Source organism: Eumetopias jubatus, unplaced genomic scaffold (assembly GCF_037043125.1).
Source record: "Eumetopias jubatus isolate StellerSeaLion01/CBP00866 unplaced genomic scaffold, mEumJub1_p1.0 scaffold_5, whole genome shotgun sequence".
NCBI classification, from domain to species: Eukaryota; Metazoa; Chordata; class Mammalia; order Carnivora; family Otariidae; genus Eumetopias; species Eumetopias jubatus.
In genome coordinates this window covers 96730885-96749665 of record NW_028274811.1, presented here as the reverse complement: position 1 = coordinate 96749665, position 18781 = coordinate 96730885, and the positions used below count along the sequence as shown (strand labels likewise).

The window sequence follows — 18781 nt, the reverse complement described above, 5'->3', positions numbered from 1 at the left end:
AGGGTCTTCTCAGTGGCAAGAATGTGCTGAGCCTGTTTAATGCACTTAGTATCCCTATGCAACATTTTCAGTTGTTTTCACCCGAGGAAACCAAGATTCAACAAATCATTTCCCCAAGTCTGCCCAGGTTACCGGGCTCTGAACCCCACTTGCTGCGAATAGTTCACCAGTTCACCACTGCCCTGTTCAGTCTCCTAGAAAAAGCAGGTGCGATGCCAGCCTAACACCGACCTTGACCCTCCTCTTCCTTCTTGGTCTCTGCCCTCTCCAACCACTGCTCTTTCCCCGCCTCTCACTGCCCTCACAGAAATGTGGACCATGCTTTGCTTTTCATGTAACCACTTAACCTCTTATCAATGCAAAACCTAAGAGCCGGAAAGGACCCCAGTTCAAGTCCAAGCCTCTGAGATGTCTGCAAAGACAGCCTCCCCTGACGAGACTCTCCTTTAGTTTTGTTTAATTCTGCCGCTTGCAAAGAAAATGCCTGGAGGCGGGCACCTGGCTGTTAGTCTACATGCCACCTCCCTGTCAGGCAGCTTTCAATTTACTGTGCCTCGGCATGTCCAACCGTGTCTTCGTCAAGACTTCCAAGATGGCAGTGACAAGCTTTTCGGGTACTTAAGGCAAACAAGCATGACAGTTTTCCCTGACACTTGCATTTTTAAAAAGCCTTGCCTGGGGCCCTAGGAAATCCAGCATTTAGGAAACTGGGGAGCCTTTCAAGGAAGCCAAGCTTTCAGAACCTGCTTCCCTGGGACTTGTTTTGTGACAGGAACACTGCAGGACCTGCTTGAGAGTATATTAAGCACCATGGCAATATTTACGTGTTGATGCTAAATGATGGTTGCCTTTTTTGATGGCATTTTTTGACAACTGAAATGTATGGATCTGTTCAGTGCATTGTCAGTGGCTATGTGGCTGGCCTACAAACACACTTAAATGGCACACTTCTGCAAAGCATTAATTTCTAAGTGTCCAACAGATATATGTAAGCAGGCAGACATGTCACAGGGGTTGCAATAAAGCTTAATTAATATCCCTGAAGAGCTCTTATATCGTTTCAAGAAGAGTACTAAATAAGAAGAAAACATTGTACCTATAGATATTATGCATAGAAAGAAATGTGGGTGAATACAGGGATAGGTCTTTGTATACTTGCTCGTGTCTCAAAGGGTCTGATGTAAATTCAAATGGGAAAAGAAATCGTATTAAAGGTAACTATCTTTTATTTGAGTGTTAAAAATAAATAAAAGCCACGGAATCCCACACTTAAATGTTAGAAATCTCTACACAGTATTGATGTGGAAGCAACTCTCTAATACACAAAAATTAGTAGTAGTTTTCTTTCTTTGTCTCTTGTTTTCCTTCTCCTCTGCTGGTCCCCACATCTCAGATTGCTTGGGTGGTGCAGTGGGTTGAGCATCCAACTCTTGATTTCAGCTCGGGTCATAATCTCAGGGTCTTAAGATCGAGCCTCACATCAGGCTTATGCACTGGGCATGGAGCCTGCTTAAGATTCTCTCTCCCTCTCAAGAATCATTCTTAGCTATGCAAGAATTCCAATAAATCAGTTTTTTCTTTCTAAGCCTTGAAGAAATCCCATGAAATACTTTATTTGTCCCTTTTCATTTTTATGTCATAATACAGCTTCCTTCTTCCCCCTTCTGTCTTCCTCCCTGCCTTCCTTCCCTCCCACCTTCCTTCCTCTTTCCACCAAGGGACTAGGTCTTAAGAACCTACAAAAATCTATGAAATAATAATTATTGGTGCTTTTGTTGGTTTGCTTTTAATTTCTTTCTGGGCCTTAGTGTACTCATTTAAAAATAGAAGGAAATGAATTAGAATTTTATTTCTCAAAGGTGTACCCCATGGAATACTGGTTTTATGCCTGGGAAAGTCGGTGGGTATAAAACTAACGTGACCAAAAAAGCAGAATGATAAATGTTACATGTAGAGTACTGGGATAGTTAAGATATTAAAGGCTTGTGCAGATCCTGTAATAATCCCTTAAATTTTCTTGACTACAGCATTTCACAGATATCGTGAAATGCTTTCTTTACCTAAAGCTAGTAATATACGAATATACTCGGTCATCCAAAGAAGATACCTCAAGATCTTATGTTTTAGACTCTCTTTGATCTCATGACAGAAGAAGGAAACCTAGGATTTCTTCAAACCCTTGCTAGAGAAGGACTCTTTGAATTTGCCCTCTGAGCTAAAACATAATTTCTCTCTAAGCACCAAAACTTTAGAAATTCATCCATGCTCAGATTCATTCATCAAGTTCTGCAGTATTTGGGCCTGGTGAGTAAGTTCTGTTTAGGGCCAACAAGAATTTGACCTTGCTGAGGAGTTGAAGGTTGATCATTTTCTACATTTAGAAAGCAGCTAAAGGTTCCCCTAAAAGTTTAACATAGAATTACCCTATGGCCCAGCAATTCTCCTATATAAACCCCCCAAAATTGAAATCAAGTGCTCAAATATTTTTACACAAATGTGCAAAGCAGCACTATTCACAATAACCAAAAGATCAAAACAACCCAAATGCCCCTCAGTGTATGAACAGATAAACAAACTGTAGTGTATATATATTTGTACGTATAACACATACACACACACACACACACACACACACACACACACACATGCACACACACAGGAATAGTATTCAGCCTTAAAAAGGAATGAAATGCCTAATGGTTACCAGGAGCTAGGAGTAGAACAGAGATATGAGAATTACTGACTAATGGGTACAGGGTTTTCTTTTGGGGTGCTGAAATTATTTTGCAACCAAATACAGGTGGTGGTCGTACAGTATTGTAAATACATTGAATGCCATTTAAAATGGTTAATTTTATGTTATGTGAATCTCACCTCAATAGGAAAACGTTTTCATTAATTAAGTAATTAATTAACTAAAGGAAAACAACTAGAGGATCAATGTATCCCCCTTGGTGTGAAAAGTCTACTCAAAGGAGAGGCAATAAGATAGTTAGGTTGGAGAATCCATCTCTTTCTCCGATCTTTTCCAGGAAAAATGCTAAGAAAAAATGTGTTTCCAAAACATGCTTTGGAATGGTTAACTTTGAAGGCACTACACAAAACACCAGTACATGTGATTTGGTTAATACTGATAGATGGATCCAAGGGTGCAGTGTGTTACCATCTGGAATTGTCAACATGATCCCCATTCAGCATCATGGTAAATGCAACTCATCAGAGTTTCCTGAAGTTGTTGAAACACCAAAGATAAGGAAACAAAGAAAGGTGTATCAGATAGGACCACTTTGTTACGGAGGGGGAGGGGGAGAGAGGGTGGAGAAAGATAAACGGATTCTTCTCTGGGTGGAGGAGGGTATACATGAGATTTTTCAGAGATGAAAACTATTCTTCTCATATTCTTTTAAAAGTGATTTGGAAGAGAAAACGCACCATGAAATCTTTATGTTTGCAGAGATATCAAACCTATGAAGATAAACTGCTCTGTAGGTGGGCAGAGAAGTGACAGATAAGGAGCAAGTACATTTACCAAAAAAATCCTTCCAGGCTTATAGGAAGATTATCTCTGAGCTCCTGGTTACAAACCAGAAAGTGGCCCTGAGATTAGTGTTACCTAATGCCTGAACATACATGTCCTTTGGGTTGCTGAGGACAGAGAGGAGGGGAGGGCTGCAAAATGCAAGGCATCGTTAAGTAGAATCCTAGAAATTAATCAAAAGCGCATTAGCACTATTTTCGAAAACTATTTTGAGTTCTCAATGGAAATATTCCATGTGATTATAGCTAACAGGCCTCAAGAATGACAGAAAAGTTAAGGAGAATTCCAACTTAAAAGATCAAGAAAATGGGAAGGCTCTCATTAAAATGTGCCAGAGCCTCCTCAGAATAGAAAGATGCAGGTTTCTCAAAGGATTTAAAATAACCATGTGTAGGCATAATGAGAGAACATGGTCTTGTTTACCAAAATCTTGAAACCCAGAGTGACAGGGCATCCCTTGAGGAGGACACCTCAGGATAAATAAATAGATGTGTTGGATCTGAGAACAGATAGAAAAGTTTTCAAAATCTAGATCAGTTCATTCTTTTATTCACTTATTACTAAAAATGGATCGAGCACCATACATGTGCCGGGCACACTTCCAGGGGCTGGGGCTACAGTGGTAAGGAAGACTAAATTGGGCTCTCAAGGAAAGTGTGTGCCACTGAGGGAAGCAGATGGTAAGCAAGGAGAGAGCTACTCGAAGGGTAAGTGTGGAGCAGATGAGAAGCCAGGATCTTTATACCAATGCCATCACTCCACCTCCCACAACAACCAGTCGCTGGAGGTGGGCAGTCCCTGGGCTGCAACCTTGGTCAAGGTAGGGTAATAAAAAGCTGATCAAGAAAGACTTTCTGAGAAAAATGAGCTTTGAGGGGAGACTTGAAAGGCCTGAGAAGGAGGAAACTCAGTGTGACTACCCTGAGGTGTGGAGAAGCTTGGCATCTTTGAGGGACAGCAAAAAGTATGGCAGAGGCCTCAGGAACATAACCAGTGGAGGAGAGGAAGGGATGAGATAGACCATAATGGGGTGTTTTGTAGACTTGGATAAGGAGGTGGGTTACTTTTGAGTATAAAGGAAATGGATGGTTTTAATCAGGAGAGTAATATGATTTGATTTGTGTTTGTAGACAATGACTGGCTCCTGTGTAGAGAATGGATGTAAAGGGCCAAAGTGGGAACAAGGAGAGCCATTTGAGGCTGCTATAGACAGTAGGCCAGGTACAAGGTGTAAGTGGTAGGAAGAGGATGGATATGTGTTGGAGGCCAAAAGAAGTCACCTGATGATGGATCAGGGATGAGGGAAGGACAGGAACCATAGTGAAGTCTAGCTAGATAAATGGCATGGCGCCCAGCCAGAGGTCACATACCAGGACTGGAGCACACATGTTTTCCTAGTTGCTGAGAATGTTGGTGGACCACACACATCTCCGCCAAGTTCCTCTCTGCAACTGGACTTCAGCTGGAGACTGGTCCATAGGTTTGATATGGCCCTACCCTCTCAGATCAAATTGGAACAACTCTACAGAGCCATCCCATGACCCAGGCCCAACAGCTCCAGAGCTCCCCATGAGATTGACCAAGGAACCCTTACAACAGCATCGTGGTTCAAGCTTCTCCCTCTGCCCAACCTGCTTGCTTCATTTCCTCACAGGTGCTGTTCCCAAGAGCACTTTCTAAGAAGCTGCCTGCATGCCTCTTTATTTCTCAGAGTCTGCTTCCTGGGGATGGCACCTGCACAACAGATAGGCCATGACTCCGTTAACCAATATGGTGAGGCCTGGAATGGAAGGACAGTGTGGAGTGAAAATCAAGAGTTGTGCCTGGGTCATGTTAAATTTGAGATGTCTGACTATATCCAAATGCAGATAGAGTGATAGGTGCAGTACTGAGGGTGGCTCGAATATTCCAGACAAAAACCAAGACCCTCAAGGCAGAGCACAAAGAAGACCACCAAGCCTTTTTATCACCGAAGACTGGACCAAACTCCCAATGAGTCTATCCTATCCTACCTTAGTTCTTTTTTAAATTGAATGCTCCTAAAGATCTGTCTCTCTTTGCTCAAAGAGAAGACATAATTTAAAACCCTTTGTATTTGCACTAAAATCCAGATTCCATGCCCTCAAAACCATGCATAATGTAGTTGTCATCATGCCTACCTCTCTCCCACCACTCACCCTATGGGTCACTGTGTTCCAGCCACATGTTTTTCTCTCACAGAGTCAAAAACTAGAACTTTCCTACTGCAGGGCCTTTGCACGTACTGTTTCCTCTGCCTGGGATGCTCTTTTCATCGATCCTTGGATGATTAACTCCTTATCCTTAGACTTCCCCCTTTTGATCAACTCAGAGAGGAGTGACCATACTAATATAGTCCCAGTTTTCACTATCTTAGTCCCTTTCCCTTTCACGGCACTTCTCACGATTTGTAATTTCTCCTGTACTTGTTGGTTTACCTGGACTTGAGTTTTGTTTTTTCCGTCTGTCTCTCCAATTAGTAATTCTCTATGAGGATGAGGACTTAACATTTTATCCAAAGTGTCTGGCACCATGTGATACATATTCTGTGCTCAATAAATACTGGTTGGCTCATGACTTCATATTTTAGATTTTGAATTGTTTCAAAGGAAAAGGGGAACGTGGCAGCTGTGTGCGTTAGACACCTCCTGCGGGTCAGCCTCTGTGCTCACAGATTGTATTCATGATCTCTTTTAGCCCTTCCAATGGTTCTGTAATGCACATACTGTTATCTACCCATTTTTTGGAAGAAGCATCTGAGGCTCAGGGAGATTAATTAGCTTTCCCAACATAATGCAGTTCCTGGTGCTGTTGCGATTTAAGTTCAGATATGCCTGACTCCAAAGCCTGTACATTTCCACTGTTCCTTAATTGCTGTGTTCCTTCAGTAGATATTTGTGAGCACCTACTATGAACAGAGAAAGATACCAGGAAGCAAAAGATATAGGACCTGCTTTTGAAAAGCTTGTAATATGACTGGGGAGACAAGGCAAACACACAGGACAAATGTGGTAGCATGAAGCAAAATATGATAAAGGGACATGCCCTAAGGTTTCTTCCAGCTCGAATATTCTTTGACTCTCTGAATGGTACAGGCAATAAACTCAGTGGGAGAAATCATTCTGCTCGTTGATTGTATCTGATGGTGGGCATTCTTTCTTCATCTACCTCTGGCTGACGGTGAACACAAATGCAAGTCTATTTGAAATGGCCGTCTCTACACTCCCATATTATAGTGTATGGTGAATTCAAGGTCAAGTTTGAAGTCAAAGTCAGAAGTCTTTGTTTTTTTTCCTCTACTATATCAAGACTTTTACCAATTAACTTGAAAAAAGTCAACAAGTTAACAACTCCAGGGGAAAAAAAAAAAAAAAAGACTCCTCATTTCATCCCAAAGACTCTGAAATGGATTTGCTCACAAAACACCAGGTTTCTTTAGTGACCTCCAGAGACCTTGCCTGTCACACTGAGCAGTATATCATTTCATGGGGGAAAAAAAGAAGTTTTACCATGAAAAATGCTATGTTATATCACAGTGTGACACTATTTAAATATCAAGAGTCTAAGCTTCTATTTAAAAAACGGAAGGCAATAAATTGAGTTGCTAATTATTCCAGCTGTGAGTATTTTTGGTATGACTGCAAATTTTGAAGAGGGCAAAATAGAGGATTTTCCTGTTGTTCATGGCATATGCAAATGTAGTGATGGTCCCCTATGATCTAAAAGGTTCAGGGATCAGAAACCTTGAAAGCCTATTTTTCATAGCATCAAAATTGGTTTGAGTCTAAGCTTAGGGAATCGTGAAATGAAATGGGCTTTTAATTATACTAATTGGGTTACTGGCTTCTTCTTCAAACTTGGGAAGTAGCAATTTTTTAAAAATATTTTTAAAGTTTTATGTTAAAAGCAACAGTTCACTTCTCAACCCAAGCATAAATTCCCAACTGGAAGAAGAGAACAAGCACATTAGTAATATCTTCAATTCCTTCCCTTCCTAATAAAATTATTTTTAGGGGGTTGGGATGCCTGCAATGTTCCACTCACTGTGCTAATTAGAGTGGTTTATGCATTCAACAAATATTTTAAATGAACTGGGTACTGTGCTAGGTCAAGGAGCTCTAGTAAAGACCAAGATATACACGATTCCTGCCTTCATGCGATTAATAGCCATATTTATTGACCATTCATTGGATGTCAAGCTCGATGTTAAGCATCTCACATGAATAAAGTCACCCAATCCCCCTAAACAAGCCCATGAAGGTACTAACGTTCTCTAACTTTACAGGTGAGGCCACCTAGAGAGGATAAGTAACTTACCCAGTGTCACACAGTGATAAGAATAGAAGCCAGGACCCAAATCCTGGTAGTCCAAGTCCAGAATCAGCAGGCTTAATCCTGCCTCCTTGGTATGATCCTATTGGTTTCAAAAATAATAAGAATAAAGGAATGCTTATATATAGGGAAAAAGTCTGACTCTTAAACATCAAATATTTTACTAGTCTTTCTCTCAAGAGGATAGAGTTTTGCTCTCTATTTTTAATTTATGATTTGATTTTTTTATAATGTATACATTTTATATTTGCAAATAAGAAAATAAAGACAGAACACTTAAAAAATAACTTAGTTTTGCTGTTCAAGAAGTGACTGAACAGTACAATATCCAACAACATCTGTCTCATTACCTCTTCTGCTTTTTCCATCCCATCCTGTATGTGTTTCCCTCTCTCTCTCATTCTCTCTCTTTCTCTTTCCCTCCATGCCCCGGGTCTGTCTGTGTCTCTCTCAGGAGCCTACCCATCGAGTTTCCCCTCTACCACCATCATTCCTTCTCGTACTGGAGAGTGTAATAATGATGCCAGAAAGTGTGGTGGTTATTTAACCTCTCTCTAACTAAATGTTTTATTATAACTCCTGAAAACCTAATTACAGTAACTTTACATGCTACAGTACCCTTTATGGGCTGCCTCTTTATTAAACTTACTCCTTTAGAGACAATAAGCCGGATGCTTTAAAGGGCAGAGCCAGGACCAGTAAAATGTGATGAAATCTCCCATTTTCCAGTGCACACCTGATCTCCCTCACTGATCACCCCATTCCCACTCCAGGTGCATTTCTGCTTCTGTCCTTTCTCTGGCTTTTTATCGAGTTTCAGCAACTGCATGTATGATATTAAAAATCTTTTAGGGATTAATGGGCTGTGTATCAGTATTTTCATCCACTACTCTGAATACCTGTGAGTTCATTTACTGGGGAGGTCAATTTTCTCGGTAGAACAACAGTCAACACCTGGTTTCTCTGATAACCAGAGCTGCTTTTTTGCACACGGCGCTATGTTGAGACCATTCAAATAGTTTTGCTTGATATCAAGGAGAATGTTTCCTGCAGCTGACTTCATGAGCATGAGAGAACTCATCTGCACCGTTAGTCATTTGTTGTGGTTAAGCTGAATGGTACGCTGTGAAGAAATAGTGGGAAATAGATTGAGAGGGAGGAGAACAGAGAGGAGTGGGGGTGGGGACAAAATTTGACCTTTGGAGTTGAGGCAGTGCAATGATTTGTGTAGTACATTTCTGTTTCAAAGCCCTGCTGGGATTTCCCCCTGGGAATAAAGCCAAACCAATAGAAAATAGGGAGACTGCCTCTCAGGATCCCACTGGTTGCAACCTGAGAAATGGTACTTGGTGTTAAGGGATTTTCTATGTTTCCTTTTTTGGTAGGGTTTGAGGTTAATGAGTGAGTTTACTGGTGATTGACTCAGAAAAAAAGGAAAAGGAATCTTTTGTTGGAGTCTCAAGTAGTTTAACCAGCTGCCACTTCTCAACGCTTCCACCCTAGATTAGTCAAGCTCCTTCTGTATCATAAGAATAAAATAAAAATTCACAGTATTTTGAATTGATGGGGTCCTGCTTACATGGGTGCTATGCGTGAGTTTCTTGTTTGTTAGATATCTTTTTAAAATTTTCCATGGTTGTTTAATCAGAGAAAATGTATGCCCTTAATTTTCTAAGCCAATTTGAAGCAAAATCCTGGTTTGCCAAGATTCTGCCTCAAATACACGTCTTTGCTGTCATGTAAAATTCATGGGAGAATGATTGTTAGACATTCTCTCTCTCTCTCAGTTTTTATTAGATGGTTTTGTTTTCACATGAGGAAAAGTGACATTTACCAAAAAGATAGCTTCAGGTGAAGTGATGATCACTATATTCTTAAGAACTCACTGGGATCTAGGGGCCAGAGCTGAGGACGCAGAGCCACTGTCCTTCCTTTGCCTTGCTGTTCAATTCCATGGCCATTCGGAGCCCCTAACCTGGGTCAGGAAGGATGCTGGGCGCTAGGACTGAAGCCCACATGGCTAAGAAGGGAAAGAAGCATGCAAGCTCTTCTTTTATTTTTTTGTAAGACATCAAGGACTGGTTTTCTCTATCCCTTTGAGTGTTAGCAAACTCCAAGGACAGCCCTTTGGGGGCCCCTCATTTGCCTTTCCTTTCCGAGGCACAAGTGGCCAATTCTGAGAGCAATTGAGTTGTGCTTGAAAAATGTCAAGTGCATTTGGAAACTACACATTTTTGCTGACGCCTGGAGTCCTGAGCTGAGCTACTTCCATGACCGACCGCTGGGAAGAAGTTCAGTTGGGGCATCACAAATGATTCATCAGAGCATACTGAGCAGGCCCCTGACGGGGAAAAGCTGTCTTAATAGCCAGTTCAGGGAAAAATCAGGAGAAGTCCCCTAAGCCCCCTTGGTCCTCCCAGTAACCATCTGGCCAGACCATTACCTTGTAGGTCTTGCTTCATTTTATTTATCTTGTTTTTTACCCCTGCAGCATGTGACAGCAATCCTTGGGTGAATCAAGGCTTGCATTTTTTTCAACTTGTGATTATGAAAATTTTCAAGCATACAGAAAAGTTGGGGGAATAGTACAAAGTAAGAATAACCACGTGGTTTCAACAATTGCTATCATTTTGCCACATTTGCCTTATCTATAAAGAGACCTAGAGATCTTTCTGCTGAATCATTTGAAAGTAAGTTGTAGGCTTCTTGACTCTTCACCCCTAAAGACATCAGCATTCAAAACTCTCATTTAAAAAGATACATCTGGGGCACCTGGGTGGCTCAGTTTTTAAGCGTCTGCCTTCAGCTCAGGTCATGGTCCCGGGGTCCTGAGATCAAGCCCCACATCGGGCTCCCTGCTCAGCGGGAAGCCTGCTTCTCCCTCTCCCACTCCCCCTGCTTGTGTTCCCTCTCACTGTGTCTCTCTCTCTGTCAAATAAATGAATAAAATCTTTAAAAAATAAATAAAAAGCTATGTCTACTAACCATCAGACACATTTGAGAGGTGCAAAAAGGTTAAGGTAGAGTTTCTTAAACTTCCAGATACATTAGAATCACATAGAAAGCTTCTTAACCAATAAATGCCAGCCCCCCAGCCCTGGGTCTGGTTGGAGGCCAGAAAGTTGTACTTTCCTAACAGAGCACTCCTGTGATCACAAAGCAGGTATTTATGGTACATACTCTGAAGATCACTTCTTTAGAACCTGTTTATTTATTTATTTGTTTGTTTATTTATTTGCTGAATTTAACCCCCTAAAGATCTGCAACAGCAGGTATAGCTCTGTTGTGAAGAAACAGGAATCTACATCATCTTTGGTACTTTGGTTTAATCATTTTAGACATCAGAAATTAGAAAAAAAGGATATGATAACCAAATGAGTTTCATTTAGCTAGGATCATCACAGATACCACAACAGCAAAGAGAGGGCTGAGAGCTATAGTCCGCTAGGGTTAATGCAGTCCTGAAAAGTACATGGTGTTTATTTGTTTATTTTTCCTGCAGAGGGATCTGGGCTTGTATGTATAAATATAAACATCTTCCTATATGCACATACCCAAACTTGTAAATCTGGAAAACAGAAGTCAACCTGGTGGAAGGAATCCTCCTAAATCTAAAATTAAAAACGTTCACAGTGCTGTCCTGTTAACATTCATGGTTTTGGCCTTGGAAAGTTTGTAGGTCATTCATTTAACAAAGATTTGCTGAGTACCCACTATGTGCCAGGCTCTCTTCTAAATGTCAGGGTACAATTTGAACAAATGAGACAAAATACCTGTTTATTTTAAATGTCATAGACATTCAGATCTAATGGTGGAGATAGATAATAAATAATATACAAATACATATATAATTTAGAAAAAAAGGGACGCCTGGGTGGCTCAGTCGGTTAAGCGTCTGCCTTTGGCTTAGGTCATGATCCCCGGGTCCTGGGATGGAGCCCCGCACTAGGCTCCCTGCTCAGCTGGGAGTCTGCTTCTCCCTCTGTCTGCTGCTCCCCCTGCTTGTGTGTGCATGCTCTCTCTCTAACAAATAAAATCTTTTTTAAAAATTTAGAAAAATAAAGCAGTTATAGCAGGATGGAGAATGACAGAGAAAGAAGCAGGGGGAGGGCAGGGAAGATCTCCCTGGGAAAGTGACACTGGAGCAGAGTGGTGAATGATGTGAAGAAACAAGCTGTGAGGTATTTCCAGGCAAAGGGAACAGCATGTATAAAGGCCCTTAGGTGAAAATGTGTTGGATGTGATATGATGAGGAATATCAAAAGGACAGGTTAGCTGACAGAGTGAGAGAGACTCAAGTGGTAGAAGGTACAGTTGGAAAGGCAGCCAGAAGGCAGATCATGGCAGGGCATTGTAGGCCATGGGAAGGACTTGTGATTTTATTTTCATGTTATTGGAAACCTTGATTGATTGATTGATTGACTGGGGGAGGGGATCAGAGAATACTGACATGTGACATAATCTGACTTCCTTTTTCGAAAGACGTGTGGAAAATAGACTGAGTTGTCAGGAGACAATTTTAGGCTCTCAGGAAGGAATCCCATACCAAAAAAAATAATCATTTCCTTCTATTTCTTACAAATGAGTGCATTAAAAATAACATTAAGGCAGTTAAACTTTTTCATCTTCATCTTGTGATTTCCCTGATGTTACCAAAACATTGTTTCCAATTAACTGATTCTGTCCACAAATATGACATGTTCAGGCACCAGGCACTGGGGCAAACACATGATAGATAGATAGATAGATAGATAGATAGATAGATAGATAGATAGATAGATGATAGATAGATAGATAGAGGTAGATTGGGAGATAGATATAGATACCCAAGTGTATAATAGATTCTTGAGTGCAAAAAGTGATAGAGGATGGTATAGATACCAAACCTTTTGGAATAGTTTTCCCAAGAAGGTGGTTGGAAGGTGAGTAGGAGTTGGCTGGGGTGGGATGGGTAGGGAAGCCCAGGAACAGCCATTCCCGAACATGGCACGTCATTCCCAAAGGCATGGCAGCATGAACAGCCAGGTTAAGGAAAAATGTGTCTTCTGGTGTGGCTGAAGCAGAGTTCAGGGATCAGGGAGCACAAGGTTAGAGACAAGGATAAAAAAGTTGAGTACTTGTTGTAAAGAGTCTGGTCCCATATTGAGATTTCTTCTTGCGGGCATTGGAGGATCAGCCAGGATTTATAAGGCAGAGCACGATGACATTTGTGGTTTGGGAAGAAAAGTGGCAGGAAGGTTGAAAGGGGAGGTTTGATGGAAGAGGTTTTCAGAAATAAAACGGATAGGATTTTTTCACCCATTGTTTGGGAGAAGGTGAGGGGAAGGAAGGAGGTAAAAAATGGCTGCAGTTCCTTAGGCATCTGGGGATAACAGGAATGCAGGAAGAGTGTGAATGGGGAGGGGAAGGAAAAGAGTCCATGCTTGGCTGTAACTTGTGCAATACAGCTATGGAATGGAGGGAGAGAGAGAGAGATGCCCAGTATACAGCTGGAATGGGAGTCTGGGCCTCAAGAGAGGAAGCTGATTGGAAATGGATACCTGTGGATTTGAGTCATAGGATGCCTGAAACCATGGGAAAGATTGAGATCTCTGTGGGGATGAGACCTGGTGCCCCTGCATTTCTAAATATTTATCAATAACGGCTTGCAATGTCTTTCTATTTCTTGGTTTTAGTTTGATATCCTATTTTCACTACCCACTCTTGGAAAATTGTTCAAGAAATACATTTGAGCTAGTTCTAAATCAAATTCCAGCATTTTTCCATCACCCTGGCTTTCTGGTGTGCATATGTTCTAGCTTAATGATAAGACAATGGACTATTATTTAGTGATTTGGAGAACTCTTCAGGTGTTTGTTTGACATTTGTCAGGCTTTAAATTAAAACTCATGTTTCAGTCTCCTTATGTTGTTCTGAGAATTAGTAATAAAAGCTACTCATGATGCACTGAGCACGTGCTATGAGACACACCTTTGGTTAAGTGCCTTTTCTACATGATCTCGTGCCTACGCTGTCACATGAGGTACCTGTCATCATTATCCCCATTTTACAGATGAAGAGATGGAGGCTTTTAAGAACAGCATTGTGTAACTTATGTAAGCTTACTTGTCCAGGAATGGTTCTGTAAAGACTCCCATCCAGGTGAACATTGCTCCAAAACCTGCTTCCAAACACTGTGCTTCTTGCCACCTCTTCCAAAAGACACTTTTCATCTGGAGCTCTAAAAGCATACTATTGGACAAGGAATACAAAGGCTTATTTATGGAATCCAACCTCTTGCCTTTATTCAGATTATCAAACATACTTAGAGTACAAATAAAGTTTTTAACTATCAGTTGTTTGTTTTAATGTTAGCTGTGGTAAATCATTCACTAATCAGATACTCATTTTCTGACATGATTCTCAGTCATCTCAGGTTTGTTTGATCTTTGTCAAGGATTAAAATACTTCCAAGGTTTTGTCTGGAAGCAGCCAAGATCCAAATATTTGTAATAGTGATCCTGCCTTAGAACCCTACCACGATAGCCCACTGAGTCCCATAGGCAGGAGCAGTGTGGTGTAAGAGGTCCAACTGAAGGATCTAGAGTCAGGCAGATGGAAGTGGTAGTCCCAGTGACCCTGCTTGCTACCCCCGAGCTTCTGTTTTCTCATTTGTAAAACTGTGGTAATAACATAGGGTTGATGTGAGGTTTGGATGCAAGTAAAACTTTTAGCATTGCAACTGACACATAGTATGTGGTCCATATAGCTGTACCTACTGAAGGCTTGAGGAAATACCTCTATGACATTTTGGACTCTTAGAATCTTAAATTCACAAAACATGAGGGAGCTCCATTCAGTCATTCATTTGTTCCTTCATTCATTCACTAAACTCTCCCACGCATGCTGAACTTTGAGTTGGGTACTGGGAACATAAAAATGAACAAGGTATAAAAGAAGACACAGTCCCTGGTCTCTGGCTGCTCAAACTCTAGACACTACCTAATCCATGCTTTAAATCCACTATCTATTTCCTGGAAGACAATTCATCCTTTGAAACAAGGTGTGGTGGGGCACCTGGGTGGCTCAGTTGGTTGGGCGACTGCCTCCGGCTCAGGTCATGATCCTGGAGTCCCTGGATCGAGTCCTGCATCGGGCTCGCTGCTCAGCGGGGAGTCTGCTTCTCCCTCTGGCCCTTCCCCCTCTCGTGTGCTCTCTCATTCTCTCTGTCTCAAATAAATAAAATCTTTAAAAAAAAAAAAACAAGGTGTGGCAAGTCACGCTTGAAGTCTTATAAATGGCACCCATAAGAGAGAAAAATCTGTCAGAGAATTTAAGGTCCTTGAAGTGTCCTTGGAGAGACAGCCTCCTGACCCTGAGGAAGGGTTATATTAGGTGTCAGGAATAGACCCCATTACGTTATTGTCACACTGTAGCCCAAGAGACCAAGAGCCCCTTGTTTAATTGGCAGGCAAAGATGTTGCCAAAGAAAAAACACGATCCCATGAGCTAGAGAGGCAGTCTCAGGACAGGAAGCAAGATGGAGGGGGGCAAACAGCCCAGGAAGAAGGCTCAGGAGAGACAGTTGAGGGTAACACTCTAGAGCACAGACTTCTGCATGAGATAGAGCTCCGAGTTCACATCCTTGGACAATTGCTTGACTTTTTCAAGCCTGATTTCTCATATCTTAAATGTATGGATATTTTAATATATCGTTTTAAGTAGTTGTGACACTATATTTCTAGCGCCTTTACTTATTAGGTTCTACCACATGACATGGCTTCGTGTCCTCCTCATCATCATCCTCATCATCATCTCCAAGTGACAACCAGTCACCCAGTTTCCATATTTGCTTTGAATACTTTTCAGGATTGTTGTCGAAGATAAGATCTAGATGTATATGGGAACACATGAAGTGATGTGAGTTTATGGAATTAATGTATATGGCCATCAAACGAAATATTTGCCCTTTTGTCCATGACAAGGTAGAGCAGTGTGCCAGGACTCTTCTAGAACTGTATAAAGCAGAGTGAAGGACAAAGCAGCCGGATGTCCCCCAGGAGCCGCCCATGTCCATGCTGACTCTTTCCCTTTTCCTTGCCAGGCACTTTCTCTTTAAGACCTCCTCGGGGAGCACGCCCCTCTTTAGCAGCTCTTCTCCGGGATACCCTTTGACCTCAGGAACCGTTTACACGCCACCACCCCGCCTGCTGCCCCGGAATACCTTCTCCAGGAAGGCCTTCAAGCTGAAGAAGCCCTCTAAATACTGCAGCTGGAAATGTGCAGCCCTGTCTGCCATCGCCGCAGCCCTCCTCTTGGCGATTCTGCTGGCATATTTCATAGGTAAGTCAGGGCAGCCTGCTCCATGACCCTGGCCTTGAGGAGGTTGGGACATAGGCCATGGGCTTATGAAGGGAGAAGCCCTCTTTTGTCTGGACACTTTGCTTGTTGGCTCCTGAAAGATGTAAACAGTGAGTAAGGGATGGGAGCGCTTTTTCTCTCCTGAAATGTATTTAAATCTGATGAACTGCTTTCTCAAGATTCTAAATAATATTTATCAGACGTGTAAGTAAGCATCCCTACTGTATTCTTTCTTGGAGGTGAGCTGAAAATTGTTGTTTCTGCAAACCCATCCCTCATTCCCGAAGTAGCCTGCTAGTCTCTTCTGTCACTGGATTTTAACCCAGGTCTGTGCTTGAAAATGCCTGCAACATGGGTTAACTTCAGCCAAAAACTGAATAGAAGAATAGTGACCAGCATGTCTTGGAGGATCTTGATTCAAAGCTAACATCTAGCTAAGTAGCTAGGTTATTTCCAGAGTGTGGAACAGAAACAGGATTGAGAGGTCAGAGCATCCAATCGGGTCTCTGTGTGGAATCAAGTCACCTAGACACAGTGGATCTTGCCCACATCCTCTCCTTTGCTTCTGTCCCTTTAATCTCAACTTGAATTGCACCACAGTCGTGAACCAGGTTCATCTTTCATGCCAGCTGTGCTTCTGGGCACTCAGGATATAACTTAGGGTAGCAGATTGGTGAAGTTGCTGGGGTGTCTTTCTTCCTATGCCAGGGATGTTGGTTTGCATCCATGAGGTGTAGCCCTGTAACTATGGCAAGCAGCAGGTGCCAAGAGCTCGGGGGCAGGGTGCCCCACGCATGTGAGCATCCTGGACTGGCCACAAAGTCTGCTCACAGCTCTTGGCCCCAGCAAAGAGCCCTGGTGTTGCCACTTGTGAACTGAGCTTGCCAATGGCAGAGCTCCTGGCCCAGGCAGAGGCCACAGTGATGTTTGTTCAAGTGCATTTGAAACACTTGATGGTTCCGGCTTGGTTTCAGGGCATCTGTGACAGGCCTCCCCAGATGGGCTGTGCCATGTGGCAAAGCAAGCCTCTAAAACACCAGCAGAAAGAGGACGACTCCAAAATTCTTCTCAACACTTATGCTGAGGAAAAAGGGTAACCTTGATCATTGTGACTTTGTCCCTTCTCCCTCAGCCGTGGGGCTTCCACACCTCCTTCATCCTCAGGCAGCCAGCGTGGTACCTTCCAGAGAAGGAATTGGTTCAGGTCTTCCCAGACCATTCTACCCAAGCTTGCCTGATGGTGAGAGTGGGTGACCATGTGGCCCTCGTGATCTGGGGCTCTCCCCAAGGCCATCACAAGCCAAAAACTGATGTGAAGTTTTCACTGTCTCGCATAAGATCGCTATGCTCACCTTAATACAGAAAAATCTGTTTTTACATTCTTTACCAGTCACGTCTCCTAGGAATGCCCTCCAAAAGTGAGAAAAGTGACACTCTGGGGAAAGGTACCATGTTTATCTGGAACTTTGCAAAAGCCTTGGTGCTATAAACCCCAGCCTCACATGGGCACGGAGATCTGACACCCATGTACCCGTAACTTAAAGTCATGCCTGCTTCTCACTTGCTCTTGATGAAGGATGAAGTAATGGATTGACTTGAGGGAGGGGGAAAGGTGTCCACTGCAATCTCAGTCACTTGACATAGAATCTCTTGTGTCATTAGAGGTAGTTTTGTGTACTTCCCCAGGTAACTGTTCAAGGAGGCTTGGTAGAAGTAAATTGAATTGCCTTCAGGGTCTTTGCATGATTTGGCTTTGTGTCAGAAACTTCAAAAAGGGTCCATGAGCTCACTTCTCAGGCTTAATGTTCTGCTGAGCTGGTGGGCACTATGGGGAGCCCAGATACAGAAACTGAGGCACTGCTCACCTCTGCAATACCATCCCCAGTGTACCTTCTACTCCACTTGCCAGAGAGAGATAGATGGCTACTGCCTGATGTACTGAGCTTGATAGTTAAAATATAATAGCTTTCCGTAGGGCGATTACATAAGTGGGAAACCATATAGTGAGAGTTTAATGTTTTAATTGGGTGTGTAACTTGTAAATGATGGATTAGGAAGCATATTTATCCTCTGTCTGGAGGCTACTGGAAGCTGGACCTGAGCATCTTAGGATGGTTTATTAGATTATAATCCATCATTTTCTATTATGTATGCTTTGGGTAAGATTATCCTTTAACTCTGGAGTATTAAAGCATAGTCTATGACTCAAAATGAGTGATGGTAGGGTCCAGTTTCCCTGGAAGTAATGGTAGTGAGTGTGGAGCCAGAGGGCTACTCTCCAGAGGGGACGGCAGCTCTGCAAGCACCATGAGGGGTCATGGGCTTGAATGCTGATCTTGACCCAATGATCCCTTTCTCCTTTGCCTTGACAAAGTTGTTTTCCTTCTGGGTCTTGGTTTCCTAAGTAAAATCTGGAAGCATGATGGTTATTTATGTGCAGAAACTCCAAAGTATGGTGAGGATTAATTAATGTGTATAAATCACTTTGAAGATGAAAAGCAGTATATTATTAATTACAGAGCTGCAGGGGCATAAACAGTGTATTATAAACAC

General features: G+C 42.2%; 1 protein-coding gene across 6 annotated transcripts in view; it reads left to right on the top strand.

Moving 5' to 3' along the window:
- The window catches only part of TENM2 (teneurin transmembrane protein 2), a 924727-nt gene that overhangs the window by 646150 nt on the left and 259796 nt on the right, over positions 1 to 18781 (top strand). For all 6 annotated transcript variants that reach the window (XM_088023682.1, XM_028102726.2, XM_088023681.1 and 3 more), the window contains one exon: positions 15972 to 16210. In XM_088023682.1, coding sequence (XP_087879808.1) covers positions 15972 to 16210 — 239 coding nt within the window. The remainder of the gene's footprint in view (positions 1 to 15971; positions 16211 to 18781) is intronic.